Genomic DNA, 20,499 nt, shown 5'->3' on the forward strand with positions numbered 1-20,499 from the left:
GTTAGGGGGAATGTCCAAGTGTCCATGAGCTGTCATGTCTCAATTGGTTGTCCTGTAACACATGATAAACGTGTCACGAAAGGTTAAAGTTCTTGTATACATTAAACACGTAAGTCCGCCGGGGCGAACGACGGAAAAAGGCGTTCGAACCCGCGGACGGCGAAAGTCGGAAATTCGCCGCGAAACGACCGCCGGGCGAACCGTTCGGCCATCACTACCCACTATCAAGCCCTGCTTCAGTGAAAGGCAGCATGGTCGGTTGCCTAGGTGATGCCTGACGCTGCGGAGAGGGAGACCACTCCCTCAGAGAGGTTGCTCCGCCTTCCATACCGCCTCCGGCCCTGCCCACCGCTTCAGACGTGGGAGCTCTTCCGCTCAGCTGGCCGCTCTGCCTGCCCGCTCCAAGCCTTTCTGCCGCCTGCCCTCTGGTACGGTCCTGAGAAGGACCAGGGGTTTTATGTACAGCAGGGCGCGGCGGGGTAGGTGAATAGCTCCGGCGGGGGGTTTCACTTCCTCTTCGCCGCCCCATTCGAACGACCGGGGCGGCGCTTCCTTGCTGACGCGCCGGCTCCTCCTCCACATTTTCGGCATCCGCTTCTTCCTGACGCAGCGACGGCTCCCGGGCATCCACCGTTGGCCGCTCTCCTCTTCTCTCCTCCGCACCAGGACGGCTGACAGGCAGTGTAGCTCCGGAGCCTCTTGACACGACGGGTGGGGTAAGTCTAGGCACTGGCGACTCCAGGCTTCCCCGCCATCCTCTCCAGCCCGCTCGATCAGTCGCCGAAGGAGGCTCATCTTCCGGCCTCAGAAGAGACTGCTTGTTCAGGGCAGAACCCAGAGAGAACACCACAGCTCTTCTTCTGAGGCAAATGAGCCCCCTAAACGGAACCCCCTTTAAATAGCCCTGCATACCCCAGAAAAACTGGTCTGAAGAGGGGTCACCTGTACTCCTCCTCAATACACATGACTAACAGCTGTTTCCCCGCGAGCCACAGGCTCTTCTGGGGAACTTGGGGGAACAGCTGATCCAGTCGCTCTCCCATGAGGAAAAGGGGGGGGCAAGAAACTGCCCTCTCCCTTTTCCTGTCAAGGTTAATGTAGTATATGCGTTTAACATAATACATGTACCCTGCTATATATCCTTCAAACATTATTCCACATGGTCAGTTTAAAGAGGAAGTAAACCCTGATGGGTTTACTTCCTCTTTGATTCCCTGCAAAGGTAAAGCATAATGGACTACTGTGCATCGCATAGTAGTCCATTATGTGCCACTTACCTGACACAGGAGCCAGCGAAGTCACCGCTGTCCCCTGTAGTTCCGAGCGTCCATCTTCTTGGTGGGTCTCCGTGGGTCACTCCCGCGCATGCGCCTGGGAGCCGACACTCGTGGCATATCGCCGTGATCTGCGGCTTACCCAGCGCGCCTGCGCCCTGCTGTCTACGGCACATGCGCCGTAGACAGCGGTGGCTGTCTTCAGGTATATATCTCCTAACATGTGTATTTTTATGGATATTTATTTAACCTTACTTACACAAGTTCGGATTTGGGGTTCTATTAACCCTTTCATGACTAAGCCTATTTTTGACATTTGGTGTTTACAAGTTAAAATCCATATTTTTTTCTAGAAAATTGCTTGGAACCCGCAAATATTATATATATATATATATATATATATATATATATATATATATATATATATATATATATATATTAGCAGAGACTCTAAAGAATAAAATGCCGATTGTTGCAATATTTTATGTCACACGGTATTTGCGCAGCGGTGTTTTAAATGCAACTTTTTGGCAAAAGGGACAGTTTCATGAATTTTAAAAAAACTAAACAGTAAAATTAGCCCAATTTTTTTGCATAATGTGAAAGATGATGTTACGCCGAGTAAATAGATACCAAACGTGTCACGCTTTATAATTGCACGCACTTGTGGAATGACGACAAACTACGCTACCTAAAAATCTCAATAGGTGACGCTTTACATTTTTTTTTCCAGTTACCAGGTTAGAGTTACAGAGGAGGTCTAGTGCTAGAATTATTGCTCTCACTCTGACGATCGCGGCGATACCTCACATGTGTGATTTGAACACTGTTTACATATGCGAGCTCTCGGGGACGAGGGGGCGCTTTAAATTTTTTTTTCTTATTTATTTTAAAATGAATAAATTGTTTTTTTTTTTTAATAATAATTTTGATCACTTTTATTGCTGTCACAACAAGGAATGTAAAAATCCCTTGTGACAGTAATATTTGGTGACAGGTACTCTTTATGGAGGGATCGGGGGTCTAAAAGACCACCGATCCCTCCTTTACACTTCAAAGTATTCAGATCGCCATTTTCGGCGACTCTGAATACTGTATATATTTTTAAATCCAGGACCATTGGCAGCCGAGTAAACGGGAAGTGGTGTCATGACGTTGCTTCCGTGTTTACAATTAGGAGACTGGAATGAAGCCGCTTACGGCTTCATTCCAGTCCCTCCCTAGCTGCCAGAGGCATTGGATGTTTGATCGGGGCTCCCGATTGAACGGGAGCCCCGGTAAGAGCGGTGGGAGGCAGCGGGGGAACGTCCCCTACCGCTCCTCCGGCATAACAGCCGAACGGCTTTTAGCCGCATCGTTTTTTATGGCTGGAAAGCCGATCGCCAGGTATAAAGATCAGTACCGGGATGATGCCTGCAGGTGTGGGCATGATCCCAGTATAACCCCCGGAAGCCGAGTACACACATCTGCGTAAGCTCGGTGGCAAGGGGTTAATTCTGGTTGACGGCTAATTATGGAGTCACGGGATGGGGTTTTGAGATGCATTTGTTCGGTGACCCCATGTTAGTACATCGGATGGGTATATTGAGTATAACTTCACAATGTGATCATTATCCATATGAGAAGATAGGATGGGAGCGCACTATGTTAAGAAAAATATGTACATGTTTGTAAAGCATCCTACTTTAAACTGACCATGTGGAATAATGTTTGAAGGATATATAGCAGGGTACATGTATTATGTTAAATGCATACCAGATACTACATTAACCTTGAGTTAGGGTGTAATGCTCAATATGAACATAGATCATCGGTAGATTATACCAGCGGGGACTAGACATGGGTGCCGTCAATAAATTTGTTTCGTTCTGTTCCGTTACGGTTCGTATTAAAATTAATTCGTACTTCGTATTTCGTGTCCGAAATTCAATTTCAATTCGTACGAAATACGAATTGTCGTTAGGTTCGTTAACTTGTATGAACGTTCTTTACGATGAATTTAAAGGCAAAAATATACCTCAATATGACAGTTGATGCTGATGGAAGTTTGGTTTTTATCCGAAATTCCGTTGAAGAATTTCCTATCCGAAAAACAAATTTTCGTTAGATGAGGGGCTCCCACCATCCCTGTGCTTTGCCGACTTCCTCCTGGGGCTGTACTCCTGCTGTGCTCAGTATGTCAGTACAGCACAGGAATTTGGGTACAGCCCCAGGAGGAAGTCAGCATAGCACAGGGATGGTGGGAACCCCTCATAATAATCATAATGACTTGTCGATGCGATGACGACTGATCCGAAAATTCGTAAAACAAAAGTTTGTATTTCGTAACAAAATTCGGACGCATGGCAATTCGTATTTCGGATCCTCCCGAACGTACGAATTTAGGGAAATTCGTACGAATTTGAGATTCGTACAAAACGAATCGCACATGTCTAGCGGGGACACGAGATGTGCGCAAGCGCTGTGGAGGATCTTGTGAATGGAATGGATGGAAGGGTATAAATGGTTTGATTGTCGTGCCATGGCAGCCAACCCCATGAGGAAGTCAATGTATGATGAAACGTTGGGGGGCGTGGCTGCGCAGCAATCATCACCAGTAATGTGCAGTGTTTGGAGCTGAACGGGGAAGTGGTGAGATTGGCATCTGGGTCTGGGCACAGAGGACAGGGTGAGAACAGCGCTTCCAAGCTCGCACACCTCGGGTACGAAGGTGCTGGGAGTCAGTGAGTGCGTTTCTTAAGGGAGTGGAATCACTGATCACTTTGGTGTGGTGGATGGAATAAGAAAAGACGTTACTTCAAAGGATACTTTTGGACATTTTCATGAACTTTATCTTAATTTTGTTTGTTCTGTGACACATTTATTTGGTTCACTTATCACAGGGTGAGACAATTGTTGTGCTCACACATGTTGTTCATACCATTTAATTGTTGTCACATTTCTTGGAGTTAGTTATAATTTATAGTTAAGCGCCACTATTTTTCCTTTTTTCTGATTTTAGTTTTAAAAGGTAAAGTACAATTTGTAACATATTATACTTACCTGCTCTGTGCAATGATCTAGCACAGGGCAGCCTCTATCCACTTCTTCTGGGTCCCCTGCCAGCACTCCCGGCTCCTCCCCTTTGCTGATTGATCCCATAATTTTCTGATTTTAGTTTTAACCGGTTCCTGACCAGCGCACGCCGATGTACATCAGCAGAATGGCACGGGCAGGCATCTTGGCGTACAGGTACGTCCAATCTTTAATACCGCCCTGCCATCGCGAGCGTGCCGCCCGAGACCCCCGCGAGTCCGGTCGCGGGTCCCGCGGACTCGATCACCGCGGGCATACCCGCGATTGTTTAACGGGGCGGCTGAATGGAGAAATGCCGTTTAAACAGCATTTCTCCATTCTGCCTAGCAACTAGTGATGCTGATCTCTGCTCCATGTGATTAGAGCAGAGATCAGTGTTCACTAAATGAAAGCCCAGCCCCCCCCACAGTTAGTAACACACCCCTAGGAACACTTAACCCCTACACTGCCACCCACTGGTTAACCCCTTCACTGCCAGTGTCATTTACACAGGAATCAGTGCATTTATATAGCAGCGATTGCTGTATAAATGACAATGATCCCAAAAATGTGTAAAAAATGTCCGATGTGTCCGCCATAATGTCGCAGTCCCAATAAAAAAAAATCGCAGATCGCCGCCATTACTAGTAAAAAAAATAATAATAATAAAAACACCATAAAACTATCCCCTATTTTTTTAGACGCTATAACTTTTGCGCAAACTAATCAATATACCCTTATTGCAATTTTTTTTTACCAAAAATATGTAGAAGACTACGTATCGGCCTAAACTGAGGAAAAACTTAGTTTTGTTATCTATTTTTGGGGGATATTTATTATAGCAAAAAGTAAAATAAAATATTGCTTTTTTTTTCAAAATTGATGCTTTTTTTGTTTATAGCGCAAAAAATAAAAACCGCAGAGGTGATCAAATACCACCAAAAGAAAGCTCTATTTGTCGGAAAAAACAGACGTCAATTTTGTTTGGGTGCAACTTCGCACGACCGCGCAATTGTCAGCTAAAATAATAAAATAATACAACGTCGCACGACCTTGCAATTGTCAGTTAAAGCGACGCAGTGCCGAATCGAAAAAAGTGCTCTGGTCAGGAGGGGGGTAACCGCTGAAGCGGTTAATGTTCTAAATTTGAGGCAACTCTAGGTTCTTTTTCACATGCTTAGCTCTCTATTCTAACTACTCTAATTTAAAAAAGAAAAGCCTAAGGCCGCGTACACACGGGCGGATTGTCTGTCCAACTTAGTCCGCTGAAACGTGTTTCAGCGGATAATCCGCTCGTGTGTGGGCTTCAGCGGACTTTTTCAGCGGACTGTCTGACGAACAAAGTCTTACGGAATTTCCGTAATTTTGTCCGTCCAAACTTGGTTTTGTCCGTCCAAACTTGGTTTCAGCGGACAGTCCGCTCGTGTGTAGGCAAGTTGGACGGACTAAGTATGGCGCATGCTCAGAAAGGATTTACACGGCCGAAGGTTGCATTGCAGTGTATTGGACAATATAAAATACTGTATTTTATGATGCTTTCTGTCCCTAGTATCAAGGGCAAACCCAGTTTTAATTATTAATTTGTTAAAGATTTTTTATAAATTAAAAAAATACAAAATAAATAAACATAAAAAAAAAATAAAAAATATTGACTCCAAACCAACCCATTCTAGGTTCTTTTAACGAAACGTTTAATAAAAAATAAATTCTTAAAATTAAGAACAATCCTAAATGACTCACATTTTCAGTGGCTCTAGATGAAGGAGCTAAAAACGGAAGGAGAGAGACTGATTAATATTAAGTTATACAGCAAATATTTGTATCTTTCATTAATAGATATTTGTTATTCTTTCTTTCGGTCAACTTGAGCCAACCCTCGCCACCATATTTTTTTAATGTGACAGGCAGACTCCTTGTCCAATAGGGAAGCTTAGAAGGTAGGAGGGGGTGGGCCTATACTTTTAAAGGAAATAATGAGATTTGTGTTCAATTCGCTATCTATGCCTGGATGTAATCTCTAATTTATTCTTCATATGCTCAGTTTATTATAAATAATGCCCATGTTCCTATCTATGTATTAAAAAAAAAAAAAAAGCTGCTGGCACTTTAATAAACCAAAATTCGGCTGTATGATAATATATCAGTGTGTGCCACACTCACCTCTATATGGTGCACTCTCAAAGTTACAGTAGATGAGAATCAACATACAATTTAAATTTAAATTTTAAATTAAAAAAATTATACTTTAAAAACATTTTTTTTTAAATTTAAATTTGAATACACAATTGAAAGTAAAAAGTGAAAGCACCTTCATTCAAGTTCAACACGGTCCAATATAATAATAATGTTTGTATTGCATGTGGTACCCGTTAATTATATATTTAAGATTTATTATCTTAAATATATAAGGTGGGTTAAATGAGAGTTCTTTTACCAGAAGTGAAAGCTTTAAAGGGGTTGTAAAGGTTTGTTTTTTATTTTCTAAATAGGTTCCTTTAAGCTAGTGCATTGTTGGTTCACTTATCTTTTCCTTCGATTTCCCTTCTAAATTTATTTTTTTCTTTGTTTTCTTTGTCTGAATTTCTCACTTCCTGTTCCTCCTCAGTAAGTTGTTCAGTAAGCTGTTCTGGCTGACTAAATACCGCTCAGATGATGGTGGGAAGTTTACTGAGGAGAAACAGGAAGTGAGAAATTCAGACAAAGAAAAAAAACATTTAGAAGGGAAATCGAAGGAAAAGGTAAGTGAACCAACAATGCACTAGCTTAAAGGAACCTATGTAGAAAATAAAAAATGAACCTTTACAACCCCTTTAACATAATAGCATTTATTAGAGTATTGTTAAAAGTCTAATACACCAAAAATATCTATCTATAGTCTTACACCAAGGAAGAAAATATTAGGTTGAAATAAAATATTTACATGAGTATATTCCTTAAAACAGTAATCTACAAACATATTTAGTTGGAGTTAAAAGGGCATGCCTTTCCCATAATTACCCATTCTTACCAAAGTTCCATTCTGATGGCTGGTCTCCCAGAAAAGAGAGAACATTACCTCCCCGCTAGTCTGTGTATATCAAACCAGGCTGATGTCTCATTGGTTGACATAGCGTGACTCCTGGTTGGTCAACTTCCCTATACTTTGCCTAAGCCGGCTCCCTTTAATTCAAATCCTAGTCATGATTCTGAGCAGGAGAATGTTGCTGGGAAGTTAAGAATTGATTCCGGGGTGGGACTCACTTCATTGCATATCCCAGCATGGGATCCTTTGAAGTGAGTATGTGTAAAACAATGGGCTTGAAACCCATTGTTTGTACACAAAAGCCTAGGCACCGACTTGTCTGCTTAGCCTAACCTTCTTGGTGGCTCTGTTACATAGATACAAAGCTACCCTGGTCCTCCCGAAAATAAGACCTAGCGTGATTGTTGGTGATGGCTGCAATATAAGCCCTACCCCCAAATAAGCCCTCGTAGGTCTTATTTTCAGGGTAGGGCTTATTTGGGGGGTAGGGCTTATATTTCAGCCATCACCGACAATCACGCTAGGTCTTATTTTCGGGGAAACAGAGTAGTTGAACTATATTCATAAATACAATATTTTACAGCTATTAATGGAGATTTCACATAAACTCATAAGGCAACAATGCAATACTTTCTTCTGTGATCTACTGAAAAGAATGCGTCAGGGAAAGGGTCTCACCTTGTTGGATGGACCTTATGTGATAAAGGTCACATATAGCTTTTTTTCCCTTTAGGGATATTTGACAATCTAGGTCAAATAACTGCATCCGTCAATTCTCTACATGTATGGGCAGGGGTTTTTTTTCAGCTGGAACTTGGTGGAACCTCTGGCTCGGGTCCTATACTTCCTGTTCACCTCTATGGCTTGTAACCGCGGTAGTGTTTGCATTGGTCCAGCAGTGCACCAACACCTTTGCTGCCATTGTGCTCTTTCTGGGTGTTCAGTGTGCTCCTGTACCTTTAAGGAGGGGTGGCTCCCCTTCAGTCCACCTGCCCTCATCTAACCATCAGAATACATGTGCCTCCACTGCGGGGACACTTATATGTTAGTGTTAGGACCACAGATACCAGGGTGCCTTGACGTGGCTCTGTGGCTCACGCATGCGTTTGCAAATGCGTGCGGACTAAACCCCTGTCTTTAACGCATACTGTTAGACAGGTTAATTTGGTTGTCTGCGAGCTGGTGGTAAGTAGGCTTTGGTTTTTCCCTGGGCATTCCCCAGACCTTGTTGTTACTTGTAATCACAGAAGTCTGGCTTCTGTGTTTGTAAGTGAAAGTCTGTCTCCCAATGGCTCCCACTGAGTGCAAGATGGGGGCAAGGGAGATGTAGGTGCCCAGGGTACAGTGCAGATGCCGACACACCCACTCGATGATCTCCCCGTATCATGCCCTTTTAAGACCCTCCCACTGTTAAATTTGACCACACCCACAATATGATGCGGTTTGGAGGATGTGTGTGTGTGGGGGGGTGAGAGGGTTTTTTGGGGGGTTGCTGTTGAGTTCCCGTACCTATTTTCTGTGAAAAAAAGCTCTGTGTATGGGTAACTCAAAATGATAAGACCTTCAGAAACCCCATAGTGTTATTTATTGATAAAGATATAATTGTATTATTTTATCACATAAGGTCCATCTAAAAAAGGTAAGATCTAGTTTTTCTATGCTGATGTTGAGGGAACACTTTAGAGATGCGAACATGGTACATATTGATTTATCAACATATGCTCAGTTTAAATTGCCAAAGTTTTGGAACAGTTTTTTTTTTTTCAAAGAATGACCACACTTAAAATGGACATTCATTTTTTTAATTGTAAATATTATATATAATTAAATTGACCTATTGTACATTCAGACACCCATGATGGGCTGTTTCTACTCACCTTTTTGGCCGATTTTAAGGTTGGCATAGCATAAGTCTTCATCAGCATTGGAGTTGGTGGAAGATACTGATAGAATAGAAAATAACAAATATTATTTAATACTTAGATCAGATGAAAATCACTCAGTTACATACACTATATTATCAAAAGTATTGGGACTGAGTGGTTGAACTAGATGGTCTTGAGTCTTTTTTCAACCAAACTAATTACACTATATTAAGTATTGAGACGCCTGCCTTTACAAACACATGAACTTTAATGGCATCCCAGTCTTAGTCCGTAGGGTTCAATATTGAGTTGGCCACCCATTGCTGCTATAACAGCTTCAACTCTTCTGGGAAGGCCGTCCACAAGGTTTAGGATTAGTGTGTTAGTAGGTTAGTTGGTTAGTAGGTTTAGTGTGTTTATGGGAATGTTTGACCATTCTCCCAGAAGCGCATTTGTTAGGTTAGGCACTGATTTTGGAGAGAAAGCCTGGCTCACAGTCTGCGCTCTAATTTATCCCAAAGGTGTTCTATCGGGTTGAGGTTAGTAATCTGTGCAGGCCAATCAAGTTCTTCCACCCCAAACGCGCTCATCCATGTCTTTATGGACCTTGCTTTGTGCTCTGGTACGCATTCATGTTGGAACAGGAAGGGGCCATCCCCAAACTGTTCGCACAAAGTTGGGAGCATGAAATTGTCCAAAATGTCTTGGTATGCTGACCCCTTAAGAGTTCCCTTTACTGGAACTAAGGGGCCAAGCCCAACCCCTGAAAAACAACCCCCCACACCATAATCCCCCCTCCACCAACTGATCTGGACCAGTGTACAAAGCAAGGTCCATAAAGACATGGATGAGCAATTTTGGTTTGGAAGAAGTCCTGATCTCACCTGATAGAGCACCTTTGGGATGAATTAGAGCACAGACTGTAAGCCAGAACTTCTCGTCCACATCAGTGCCTAATCTCACAAATGCTCTGCTGGATGAATGGTCAAAGATTCTCATAGACAATATCAGGTCATCTCAGCATCGGGTCATTTTATGCACAGAGGCAAACCAAGTTCTTTTGTAGCTTACCTTTCTTTTTGAAATTTACTTTAGCGTAATACGCATCCCCTTCCTGAGAGAGTCCTTTGGACGATTCTGTAAAAACAGCAAAAATTTAAAAAATGCATCAAACTCCAGGAATCAGCTAAGGAAACTGTCACATACAGCAGGCTGCTGGCCCAATCAGCTGTGGCCATGGAATTTCCCACAGCTGCATGTAACAAAAAGGTGGGGATGCTGGTGACATCATTGGGGTAGTATGGCCTCATGGGACCATATTGGTCTGGTGTATTCTTGGACTTCATAATGATGTTTGTTCACTAAGTTTCTCTAACAAACCCATGAGGGCTTCACAGAACAGCTGTATTTATACTGAGATTAAATTATACACAATTATACTAATTAGGTAACTTGGTTCCACTAGATTTTAGTTAGGGGTATCAGAATAAAGGGGGCTGAATACAAATGTACCCCACACTCTTCACATATTTATTTGTAAAACAATTTTGCAAACCATTTATCATTTTCCTTCCACTTCACAATTATGTGCCACTTTGTGTTGGTTTATCACATAAAATCGCAATAAAATACATTTATGTTTTTGGATGTAACATGACAAAATGTGGAACATTTCAAAGGGTATGAATAATAAGGCACTGTATATAGAAGGTGTGGAATAAGAAAATTTACAGCACAGCATACTTTATTGGAAAGTGTGGAAGAATATGCATCAAATGTAGATATGATGAGAGTATAGTGTAGGTAAATTTCTTTGAAAGGCAGTGACTCCACTTTTATTGAATACAAAGCATTGGAAAAAGGGCACACTTAGCCCTGGAGACAAATGTACCTACACTATACCCTCTGTCTGAAAAGTCCAAGGGGGTTATTATGTCTGTATTTGGTGCACATTCTTCCATGTTTAATTAGGATGTTGGCAACCCCATACACCCTCTCCCTAACATCATTCCTATACTTGGAAAGTGTGGACTAGGGGAAGTACAGCACAGAATATACACTCGTAAAGTGTGGACTAGGGGAAGTACAGCACAGAATATACACTCGTAAAGTGTGGACTAGGGGAAGTACAGCACAGCATACACGCTTCTCTGCCTTTTGGCTAAGATCAAGTGTAGTGTCTGTTCTTATCAGTTGCCAGAGGAGGCGCTATGCTACTCCCAAGTGTGGGGAGGGCAGATGCAAATCCAATGGTTTCATTGCACCTGGAAGGGCGGTTTCGGTAGTGACGGGTGTCTGGGTGCCCTTTGAGATGTCAGCGGGGTCGAGTCTGAGCTGTTCAGAAGGGTGCTCCTGGTGAGGATGGGTGCTGCATTGGGTCTGGCCTTAGGACGGGTCTTTTTCTGGCCTTCTGGCTGTCGGTGTGGGTGCCATTCCTGTCAGCGTCTGGTGGAGGAGCTGGCGTCGCCTTGCAAATGATGATGGGGGCCTGGAAGGGTTAGTACCGGTGGAAGCTGTTATTGCTGAGGGCAGCTCTCCCTGAGAAAACATTGAAGGACTCTCTATCTGGCAGTGACAGAGGGCTGCACTGATTCAGTCGGGGGGGTCGGATTGGGAACTGAAAGCCTATGGTGTATGTGCCCCTGGAGTGGCAGTCTAGGAGTGCCGTATAATCACTGTGAGTGAGGGTCCCTTTGATTTATGGCACCACGGTCACTGCACCATAACACGCTTTTTTAGCACCTGCCTCCTAGGCCAGGCCTTTTGGCTGGGACCAGAGGAATTTTTTATTCCTAGGCGGAGGGCCTGGCCATTGTATTACACAATGCCCACTTTTCACTCTCCTCTCCACTTCCTTCCTCCCCTACTTTATTTTATTTATTCCTTTGTGTGTCTCTTTTTGTATTTTTGTGTTTGTACACGGTTTGTTGCACTGTGTGACTGGTAGGGTGTAGGTCCTCGGGCCTGCCCTGAAAGTCTTGGGAGGGGGTGGACATGGCCTCTTGGCTTAGCTCACCCTCTCTCATGGGGTCTCCCTTCAGGGGAGCCCCACCTAGTACTTGTCTGGGTCTGTTTCGGCAGACCCTCCAGAGAAAGGGGTCCATCTGGTTTCAGCCAGGTGGACCAAAGTGTAAGTACCCTTGTCCCCATCAGGAGCCTAACGCCCTGTGGGATTCAGGGCAAGGACCTCTAATTTTAGAGGGCTTGTGTACACCCGTTGCACGTTTTTGTATCACCTCTTTATGTGTGTGCACATTTTTTGCCACCGGCAAACAGCATACAAATGTGCAAGAGATAGTGTAAAATAAGGAACGTATAGCACAATGTACAGACTGAGACCATGAAGAACAGTGAATGTGGTGGACTGGGGTAAGACAGAGATGTTACTTGTGTCTACAAGGTTTGACCATGAAAGATTAGAGGCAGTGAGTGAAGTGGAAACTGGTTACATGCCACAACACATCATTATCTGGAAACCATGGGGTCAGTGCTGGGACAAGGTCCTCTAGTAGACAAGGCAAAGAGGCCAAAGTGCTCCCCTTCCCATGTGATGTGATCTACTTCAGCAGCATTGGTTGCCATTTTTGTACCTCCCCTCCTACTGAAGTCCTAAAGGCGGACATCTCTTCTGCCTACCCCTTGGCCCAGGCTTTAATGGGGCACTCTACATAGAATAAGACGTTCAGGCAGTTGTTTCGTGTATTGTACGGGTTTGTTGGTCTTTGTTGCCAATACATTTTACAGTCAAGAATGGTCAGGTACTGTACCTGCATCTGGAGGGTCCATTGTTGCTTTTGTAGACGTTGGTGATGGTTTGCGTCTGGACATAATAACAACAATGATGATCACTATGATCACTATGATGGTGATGAGGACGATGGCGAGAATGATGATCAATGTAGCATTATCAGAACTTGTCCCTATATTTCAGAGAAAGCAAAACTCAATGATCACAGGCCACTGGACAATTCCTAGATGTATTTTAAAAGGAAATGGAAAGAGCACAAATCATGTGGAAAATACAAATCTCACAGCAACCAATCAGCAATAAACTCAGAAATCAGAAACACAATTAAAAACATAACGTGACATCCGGTTAACTTTTACAGGTCATTGCACTTTGCCCATTGTCATTGATTTTGAATATTCAAGCTAATAAACTATGGTTATAATTTACAAAGCAATGGTATGGCTGTACCCTCATCCTTCATAGAGATTTTGCATGGGACAACATCTAAGCCTTTGTACACGCGGTCGGAGATTCCAACAACCAAATCCGATGGATTTTGTCCGAAACTGTTACATACACACGGTCGGACAAAGTTGTTGGAAAGTCCGACACATTGACATTATTTCGTTACGACGGGACTATGTTCACGCTAGTAGCCAATAGCTTTGGTGTAGGAATTTGATCTGAGCATGCGTGGCACTTTGTCCGATCGGAATTCTCTACACATGATCGGAGTATGTCCGATTGGAGCATTTTGTCTGAAAATTTTACCAACAAGTTGGAAAACTTGGTCCGTCGGATACTCCGACGGAAACAGTCCGATGTGGACCACACACAGTCAGAATATCCGACAAAACGGTCTGATCAAACACATTCCGTTGTAATCTCCGACTGTGTGTACAAGGGCTTAGAGCCAGTAGGCTGAGAGTGGACATCATTGGGATGGGTCAATGCCACAGTTCAACCTTTACACACACAAATAGTAGCCACCACATGTTTTAATGTAGTGTAAGATTGGGGTGATCAGACTCAAGCAGTGGGTGCATTTTCAATGAGGGTGCCAGGCCAAAACTGTATTTTTAAGAGCATGGTTGCCTACTTTTATTTAAAAGAACAGAAAAGTTCACAAAAGCCATCAGTAGCCCACGCAGTGGGTTCCACCATTACTGTAACTTGCACAATCCAAATTCTTCAGCCTCCTGGTTTACTCTCTTGCTACATGGCTGCTTCAAGACTCAAGTGGAGGCCTTAGGCCTGCTCCTCAGACCAAAAGACTTCCTTAGAGTCAAGCTCTCTCATAGCTTACTCACGAGCAGCATCTTGCTGCTTTGTAACAGACTAAAGCATCGTACACACGTTTTGATTTTCGGACGACAGAACATCCAATTTTTGTGGCATGCTAGTCTCATGTTGAAAGTGAAGAGGTTATTAACAATATGAGAATTTTAATTTGACAGAATACAATGTCAGAAGTGACGTAACATGTTGAATAGTTTTGTATGTACTCTTTCTGAGCATGCGTAGTCTTGCTCTTACAATTTTTTTGTACAAAAACCGCACTACTGAAATGAAAATCAGATGTTGAGTTCACATCCGACAAAAAATTTATAGTCTGCACATCCAGCTTTTGTCTGACAAAAAAGTGAAATTGGCTGTCGAAAGCACGGTACTAACGGTAAGATTTGCGGACAATCGGTCATCTTAACACAATTGACATCCGAAAATCAAAGCGTGTGTATGGGCCTTAAGTCTGCCTCCTGCAGACATGGATGCTCTGACTGCCCCATGAAGCCTCTCTAACTCCTGCTCTAACTCCTGGAGAGTTTGGGAGTCCACCTGACTCCCCTGCGAAGACTGCCTGTCTGTTGTGTGGAGCACTAAGCCATAGTCAGGTCACAACTAATAGCCCAGCTCACAGCTGTGTAATCAGCGTGCCTGATTCTGCAAAAATCTGGCGCAAACCAGCAATCTTCTCAGTAGCATGGGGTCCCACTGCTACAGTAGATACACACTGCTCACAGCATCTGCTATAGCAATTATGAATGCTAAGGAAATGCTACATCAGAATGTTACATAGTTACATATAGTTACATAGTAGGTGAGGTTGAAAAAAGTCCATCAAGTCCAACCTATGTGGACTTGCTGCCACACACATCCAAGAATGTAACAGAGTTTGAAATATACCAGCTTTCTTCAAGGAGACAAGGATTCTTTAATTTCTGATTAAGAGCATTTAGAGATTTAGCTTGACAGTTTAAAATGTTGTTTTACTGAAAAGAAAATCAGTGCAAGAATTTATTTACAGAAAAGGTACTAAAAAACGCAATAGCAACTGCATAATTAATGGGATTACAAGTGATCATATTTTGCAAAGTTTGCTTGGTCTTTGGTTTGGTGCAGAGCAGTTTGTTTGCTAAGTAGTCCAAGCTGATAATAGAGTCACTGCCTCTCATGAATGACTTAAGTTCTTAAGGTGGTTGTAAAAGGCTATATTTTAAAAAAATAAAAAAGCAATTTATACTTACCTTCTCTGTGCAACAATATTGCACAGAGTGATACCTTACCTCTACTTTAGCAGTCCCTCGCAGGCACTGTTCTCTCCTTCTCTTCTCCGAGTGCCCCCATAGCAAGCCATATGGTCTGAAGGCACCTGTGTGAGCGTGCTCCCCAGCCGTGTTGTGTGTGTCATGCGACCTCAGCTCCCTCCTCATAGGATCTGACATTTATGCAGCACTTGCAGATGAGAACTCATTCAGGAGCAGCACTGTCCACTCCTTAACACATCTGAGGGCCTTCAATAAGGCATACAACTCTTCAATACAGTTTGATCTTGATGCTTACCTTCTATCTGGATATATAACTCTTCACTTCTTTTGATGACACTGTTGGTCGGAGTTCTCACTTCACAGGAATAATTCCCAGAATCCTTTGGCTGAGCAGACTGGACTTCATATTGATGAGATGAACTAAATTTCTGAACCTCTAGACCATCTCTGTAGAAAGCAAACTGCAGTTCTGTCCCCTGTCTCATTGGACTGAGACTTGTGTCACATATCAGGGTCATGTTGTCACCTTCTGTCTTTGGATATAGCATGGTGGTAATATTTGGCTTTGAGAACAGGTCTAGAATTGAGAAAATCATTATATTTAAGAACTTTAACTGAAATAGAAAGCATATAAACTACAAGACATACTGTATGTAGGGACCCTGGCCTATGCAGAGGTGTCCCTAGCTAAATTTAACGTTTTGTGGCTGGGCAATAACCAGCTTTTATTTACATTATCAGAGTCTTCCTAAGTCTGGTGGCTTGATTGCTTCCACCTATAGCTGGCAGTGTTGGAAGGTTTTCCCATGTGGTTATGAATTTTTATCTGACCCCACCAACCACTGAACAGCCGATTTAGAAGGTAAGGCTTGGGGAGATCATAACTGTTTGGGAGCATTTTTACAGAACTATCTCTCCCCTGGGGCTTCTCCCTGGGAGGAGGCCTATGTGAAGAACTGCTGCTTGGGCCTGGCCTCAGGATTAACCATGTGCTGAGGGCCTTGGAAACTAAAACAGAGCAGGGGTGGATACCTGATGGGAAGTGGGCTGAAGAGAGGACCTTCTTACCAGAGAGTGTTGCAGAGGAACAGGGTATAAGCTGCTGTCTGGACATTGTAAGAAGGTCTATTTGCCCAATGGCTGCTTACAGAGGGTCAGAGGCCAGTGAGCGAGGAAACACTGTGGGGTTTACTTAAGCTGGAGAGTGTAAAATCAGGTTCACTTCTGCACAGAATGGGTTCAGCATTAGATGGTAAAAAGAAAGACACTGGGGCTTAAAGTGGAGGTCCGGACTTTTTTTTTTTTAAAGTCAGCAACTACAAACACTGTAGCTGCTGACTTTTAATAAGAGCACTTACCTGTCCAGCGAGCCTGTGATGTCGGCCCCCCCAAGGCCGATCCGTCTATCCTCACTGCCCATTTCCTACTGCGCATGCGCGAGTCACACAGAGGTTTGTGAATGGCCCTGTTGTTTTCTGGGACACACACATGTCCCAGAAGACAATGGGGCAGCTCGCCGAATATATTTTTTGGAGAATGTTAATGTCATTTCTTATTTTAGGGTGGACCTCCATTTTAATTTGTGGCTACCAAGATGTCTGTTTGTTTCTGAGTGAGTTACAAATAGTGACCACAGGAGGAACAAGCTGCTCCCAATGGGGTAAGCCCTGCACAAACATACACAGATTACCTGATAGCATTGCCTAGACATTAGTTCACTTTGCATTTGAAAGAATAAAATTTGCAAATTTTTGCAAAACTGTTTTAAGTACTTATTTCACAGGAATAATTCCCAGAATCCTCCAGCTCAATGAAATGGACTCCATAATGATTGGATTGAAACTCTTAAGATTCCACCCAGTAAGCAAACTGCAGTTCTGTCCTCAGCCTGAGTGGACTGAGACTGGAAGGACATATCGGAGTCTTGTGAACAAATTCTTCTAATAAATATGGGTCATTTTTGTTTTTTTGGAGAAGCTAGAAACATTGTACAAGGTTATATAAGGTGTATGCCAGTAAAAAAAAAAATAACCTGGTGTAGTTACTGTAGTTGTTTAAGATACAGTGGAACCTTGGATTACGAGCATAATCCGTTCCAGGAGAATGCTTGTAATCCAAAGCACTCGCATATCAAAGCGAGTTTCTCCATAGAAGTCAATGGAAACAAAGATAATTTGTTCCACGTTGACTTCTATTGCATGCAATACCGCATGTGGCCAGAGGTGGGGGGCGTCGGAGAGACTCGGAAATTCTCGGAGACCACTCAGAAAGGCGCAGAAACACTCGAAACCATCTGAAAGGCTTGCAAACACTTGGGAACTGAGTATTTCCAAGTGTTTCGGAGTATTTCCGAATGGCTCTGAGTGTCACAGGCGCCCCTGCACCTCTGGCCAAATGCGGTACTGCAAACTGCAGAGCTTTGAATCCTGCTCATTTTACAAGACACTCCCAAACCGAGTCAGGATTTAAAAAAATAATTGCTCGTATTGAAAAAACACTTGTTAACCGCATTACTCGCAATCCGAGGTTCCACTGTACATGATAACAAGCTTATAGAGAGAAGAGAAGTGCTACTGTGAAGTGTCCATAGATACAGAATAAGAACAGATACTGACATTTACAGATAGTATGTAGATTACAGATTTGCAGATAGTGAAATTTACATTCAGTATACAGAAGTCAGGAAGTGAAGCTTTGTAATGTTTAGAAACAGAAAAAGAGAATTATGTGTATAACAAAAGACTTATGAGCATAGCAAGACCATGTTGTGAATTATGTTTCACCTGGTGACTATGCAGGAAATAGATCTATATCAGATCTCTCTAAGGCCCCTTTCATACGACAAACCCACTCGGATCCGCCTGTCCGTTTTTTTTAGGCGGATCCGAGCGAGCCATCCATTGACGCCTATGGGCAGGCGAATGTCATCTCTAAACCTTTCACTTTCTGATGCTATTCTCATTTTCAGCTATCCTTGTTTTTTCAGCTAGCCATCCTATTTGTCCCCAAACCATGAGTCAGTCACCATTTATACAAAAGACACTCAAATTCAAAGATGGGAGACCATCATATGGTAAGTTTCAGGAAAAGAGTGCCTCCCTTTGTGGATTGCTTTGAATTTTTTCAGCCCCGTATACTCATGCTCTCTAAGTTCAAGAGCCACGGAAGGCAGATGTTCTTTGGAGGAGACCTAGAGGTCACTCCCATTCAAGGGAAAAGTTCCAAGGACGTCTTATAGCTTCTTCCTAGAGCAGCGCTACCATCCCAGCAAAAGTCCTGCAGTGCCTGTGGCGCACTACCTATGCCCAATAGGCTGGTGAGTAAAGACTGCGGAGGAGTTTGCAGTTGACAGGTAACGCTCAAATATCATTGTTATTGAAGAGGGTGGAGTGAGATATTATGCTTTACTTATTTCAATTATCTCGGCCTGGTAGACCCCTCCTAGTTGCCTGTCACTAGAAGAGCAACCTGGCACCCGACAAGTGGTGTTAACCCACTTAGTTCCGCTACTCTGGCAAGGTGACAGCCTGTGGACAGTAGTAGCTCCTCTTCATCAGAGGAAGGCCCGGAACTGCTTGGCTTCAGTTTTCCCTCTATTGAACTATGTATCCAGACAGTCAAGCAGGCCAATTGTATGGGTAAAGTCATATTCACCCTTTCTTCAGAATGGCAAAGTCCTGAGAGAAAATCTCCTTTATTTATCTATACAGGTTTTATGCTCATTAGAGATTGGATAGCATCGCTTTGATCCCTGCCTACAGTAGATATGATGTTTGAAACTTTGGGCTGAATTTGTTTTCTCAGGCAAGTTTGGGTGACAGGAAGTCCATCCTGCTCCTGCAAGATGGGAAGCAAAGGGATAAGGAATGTTCCTCCTCTCAGCAGATTCCATTCTTCTAGGCAGATGGGCTGCTATAATACATACATATTAGACCTGGGGGGGGGGGGGGTTCGTCCTGATTCCATTCACAAAAAGAATATACAGGCTTCATTTCAACCCTGTATGTAGTTTGCAAGAGATGGTGGCTAGCGTCCGGTTGTAGACCTGAAGAGGTTAACATTTTTTATCCAGTTAGAGATCTTCAAAATGGAGTCCATTAAACCAGCGCAGCCAGATGGCAAAATGCTATTTTTGGATCTTCACGATGATCTAAACATCCCAAAATATTTCTTTCATAATTGGTAAGCTTGCAATTGGCTAGATGCATTTCCAGTTTAACAGTCTGCCTTTTGGCCTATGCAGGTCTCCGAGGCTCTTCACAAAGGTTCTCAGTGCAGTGTTAGCTATACTCAGAAAACAAGTTCTCCGGATGCACCACTACTTGGACAACATTATTCTTCTATCCAGAGGTCTGAAACAATTGCTGATGCACCCAGGGATTCTCATAAACACCCTGTGGGGATATGGCTGGTTTATTAACTCTCTCTAACTTAACAGTTAGTATGCCGGGAGGTACTCTGCCAACTCCTCTGTTCGGCTTCCACCAGAGAAAAATGGTGGCAGTCAAAGAAGGAATGCTGAAGACAGTAATCTCCATGTGTTTGACCATTTCTCAGTGCCTCAATCTTTGGAGCACAATGTCATCATACCAATAATCCCTTGGGCGCTCTGACTTCGGCAGTTTAAGCTGGGATTCTTAGCACAATAGAGGAAACAGAGTCTGGCACAGTTATCAACTGTCACTCAGTATGAGTAGGAGTATACGGTGGTGGCTGAAGAGGGAGAAATTGATGAAGTCGCCCCATTAGAACCATTCATTAGACTAGATCACAATTGCTATTCATCTCGGCAAAGATAGCCTAGAAGGCACACTGCGAGAAACCGTTGGTTCAGTCCAATGGGAGAATCCCAGCCAAGCCGGGTAGTCTTAAATACCTTAGAAATCCAAGCAGCTACTTTAGCACCTTTCGCCTTACTACACATAATCAAGGGAAGATCAGTTTCTCTGCAGTTGAACAACATGGCAGCAGTTGCCTATATTCATCACCAAGGAGGAACTTGTGGCAA

General features: G+C 43.2%; 1 protein-coding gene and 1 pseudogene across 3 annotated transcripts in view; one reads left to right on the top strand and one right to left on the bottom strand.

Annotated features, from left to right (window-relative positions):
- LOC143973438 (uncharacterized) overlaps positions 1 to 20,499 on the bottom strand; it is a 114,402-nt gene that overhangs the window by 50,496 nt on the left and 43,407 nt on the right. For all 3 annotated transcript variants that reach the window (XM_077474421.1, XM_077474420.1, XM_077474419.1), the window contains exons 8-12: positions 15,787 to 16,068; positions 12,983 to 13,135; positions 10,287 to 10,352; positions 9,228 to 9,293; positions 6,069 to 6,094 (exon numbers count right to left, since the gene is read on the bottom strand). In XM_077474421.1, coding sequence (XP_077330547.1) covers positions 6,069 to 6,094; positions 9,228 to 9,293; positions 10,287 to 10,352; positions 12,983 to 13,135; positions 15,787 to 16,068 — 593 coding nt within the window. The remainder of the gene's footprint in view (positions 1 to 6,068; positions 6,095 to 9,227; positions 9,294 to 10,286; positions 10,353 to 12,982; positions 13,136 to 15,786; positions 16,069 to 20,499) is intronic.
- Positions 11,357 to 11,466, top strand: LOC143973452 (U2 spliceosomal RNA; annotated as a pseudogene).

Source organism: Lithobates pipiens, unplaced genomic scaffold (genome assembly GCF_037356315.1).
Source record: "Lithobates pipiens isolate NorthernLeopardFrog02 unplaced genomic scaffold, aLitPip1_a1.2 Scaffold_82, whole genome shotgun sequence".
Lineage (NCBI taxonomy): Eukaryota > Metazoa > Chordata > Amphibia > Anura > Ranidae > Lithobates > Lithobates pipiens.